The sequence below is a fragment of the Musa acuminata genome, chromosome BXJ2-2, assembly GCF_036884655.1.
Source record: "Musa acuminata AAA Group cultivar baxijiao chromosome BXJ2-2, Cavendish_Baxijiao_AAA, whole genome shotgun sequence".
NCBI lineage: Eukaryota > Viridiplantae > Streptophyta > Magnoliopsida > Zingiberales > Musaceae > Musa > Musa acuminata.
Window position 1 is genome coordinate 17,325,105 of NC_088339.1, and position 2,578 is coordinate 17,327,682.

The 2,578-nt window shown below is 48.1% G+C and overlaps 1 protein-coding gene across 1 annotated transcript; it reads right to left on the reverse strand.

Moving 5' to 3' along the window:
* Positions 1 to 386: 386 nt before the first annotated feature.
* Positions 387 to 1,022, reverse strand: LOC135604775 (calmodulin-binding protein 25-like). The gene has a single exon (XM_065094424.1). It carries the CDS (start codon positions 1,020 to 1,022, stop codon positions 387 to 389), a length of 636 nt encoding a protein of 211 aa, XP_064950496.1.
* Positions 1,023 to 2,578: the final 1,556 nt, after the last annotated feature.

A 2,578-nucleotide genomic window follows, 5' to 3' on the forward strand; every position in this document is an offset into this window, starting at 1 on the left:
TTTTTATAGAATTGTGTGATGGTTTGATTATACTAACTAGTTCATTTATATATTGAGTGAATTATTAAAAATTGATGGTGAAATTTAAATAAATTTTTAGGTTTAGTATAGTTTGTTTTATGAAATTTTATCAAATATTTTCTGTAAATTATTACAATGAATTATTATAAATCAATAATTTAAGAGGTATGATTGTTAATTAAGATACCTTATGATTATATACTCTTAATTTAATAAGTGTATTGCTCTCTCGCATATTCGAATCATTAAGAAATATAATTAGCATTTTCATTTTTTAACTCAATCAACTAAGTATAAGTTTAATCTACTATAAAATAATAATTATATAAATTATCATAGAAATGACGTCTAAAGAAGCATCTCCTCTACATGACACCCCACGAATCCAGCGTAGGGAAGGCCGGGAGTAGTGGATCGAAGTCGAAGTCCGGCGCGTAGGCAGGTGGTGGTGACCCGGACGAGAAGCCCCCGCTCGGGATCCCGACCGCGCCCGTATCCAGAAAAGACACCGAGGTGTCGAGCGTGGGCAGGCGGATCTGTTGCAGGGCCGCCCGGTCGCCCGCCGCAGACCGTACCGGCTCGGGCTTCACCAGTGGCTCCCCCGCGAGCCGGAACCCCGTCGCCCGCTGCACCACCTCCTGGAAGTCGATCGGGTCGGCGGAGATGTAGGTGGTGGCCGACCGCTTCGACGCGTGCGACTTCCTCTTCGAGACCCGCCCCTGCAGGGCCGGGCCGAGGGCATTCCGCCGGCGAAGGGTGGCGTCTCCGGACGCAGAGGAGCAAGAGGGGGGAGTGAATTGGTGCTGGAGGAGGAGGAGAGGGGAGGAAAGGGTGTCGGCGGAGGCGGCGGAGGAGGAGGAGGAGGATGAGGTGGTGGTGTCGGAGAGGGAGATCTGGAGGGCCATGGCGACGGCCGCGTTCTCGCGGGCAGAGACCTCGCTGATCCACGCCGATTCCGAGTGGTACACCCACGGATCGAGTACCGAGCAGTTGTCCGCCATATCCCTCTGCGGATTCGAGGATCGAGAAGGGCGATCGATTGGGATTGGAGCTCAGAAGGGAGTGAAGGCGAATGGTGAGAGGCACGGAGGACGCGAGCAACGGGGGGAAGTCGTCGAAGCTTCTTAAAGAGGCGGTGGCGCGAGAAAACGCGTTCCTCGTGCCACGTCACACATTCGATTCCGATTAACCGCGGTCTGGTCGGAGAGGGCGCGGGGGGAGAACAGGTCGTTGACCGTCAACCCGCGGCGGCATCTCCCACGATGTCATTGGGCTTGCGTGATGATGTCATTGGGCTTGAGTGACCATCCGCGTAAACAGCAGCCACGTAGACTCCGTTCGGATCGGGACACGTGCGATGTGTCAAGGGAGGACGGCCGTCCAAGTTTTGTTGTACTTTTGCATGGGCGGCCCATCACCATGATTAGGAACGATTGAAGCCGTCCGATTTGTAGTCAACGGCAACCGTCGTCCGCTGCTTCACAGATTCCGGAAACGGAAGCCTGAAGTGGAAACATGCCCGATGACAAAAGAAAATGCCTCGTACCAGGGGTGATTACCGATCACAGTTGCAGGAACGGGCACGGCTCATGAGATCGATACCTGACTTGGCTTTCTTCTTCCTAAACCTCCTTGCAGACTCAGTGGAGGGGGAGGCATGTGGGAGATGGTCCAAGGATTTTATCTGAACTGATTCATTGATCGCATAAGTTCAAAAAATTTTATGAAGATAAAATTGATCTTTATAAATAAATATTTTAGGTGAAAATAACTATAGGGGACGCTATCTCTTAAATAATAATTATGCAATTTTATTCGATGAATTGATTTAATCTAATTCTTTAATATGAACTTATAATGTTCTAAGGACAAAAAAAAAATACAGGAGTAGGGATTCAGATTCAATCAAGAACCTTTCCAAGTCAATCTGAGTTCTGTTAGGATCAAGAGGTCGGCAAGAGGGGGGGGGGGGGTGAATTAGTACAGTGACAAAATCACGTCTTCAAAAACCTTCGTACGTTGAAAACCGATTCTTCGGAAACTTAACTTGAAACACGGCAGTAAGCAATTAAAGAGGTTTGCAGTAAGGTAAATTACTAAACAGAAATACAAACCAGAGAATACGCTAATTTATAGTGGTTCGGTCGTCGTGACCTACATCCACTTCGCCGATTCCTCTTCCGTCGAGGCCACTGGCATTCAGTATCGATCTTCCTTCAATAGGCGAAGACCAACCACCTTTTACCCCCCTCTTCTCCATTTCACGGGTTTAGGAGACAACCCTTATAAGCACTCACACTCCTTTTACAGAATTCTAAACTTAGAGTGGAGGAGGGAATTTCTAAAGATATAGTAGCAGCGTTTTCTCACTTTTGAATACTTTGTGCTTGTCTCTTTTAACCAGGGATGAGAGGGGTATTTATAGGCTTCAAGTTGATTCAAACTTGGAGCCTAAAAACTTCTCATCCCGGGTTTCTCGGGCAAGGGCGGTACCACTGCCTGTGTTGGGGGTACCACCGCCTACGCTAGGTGGTACCATCGCTGGTGTCAGTCTCAC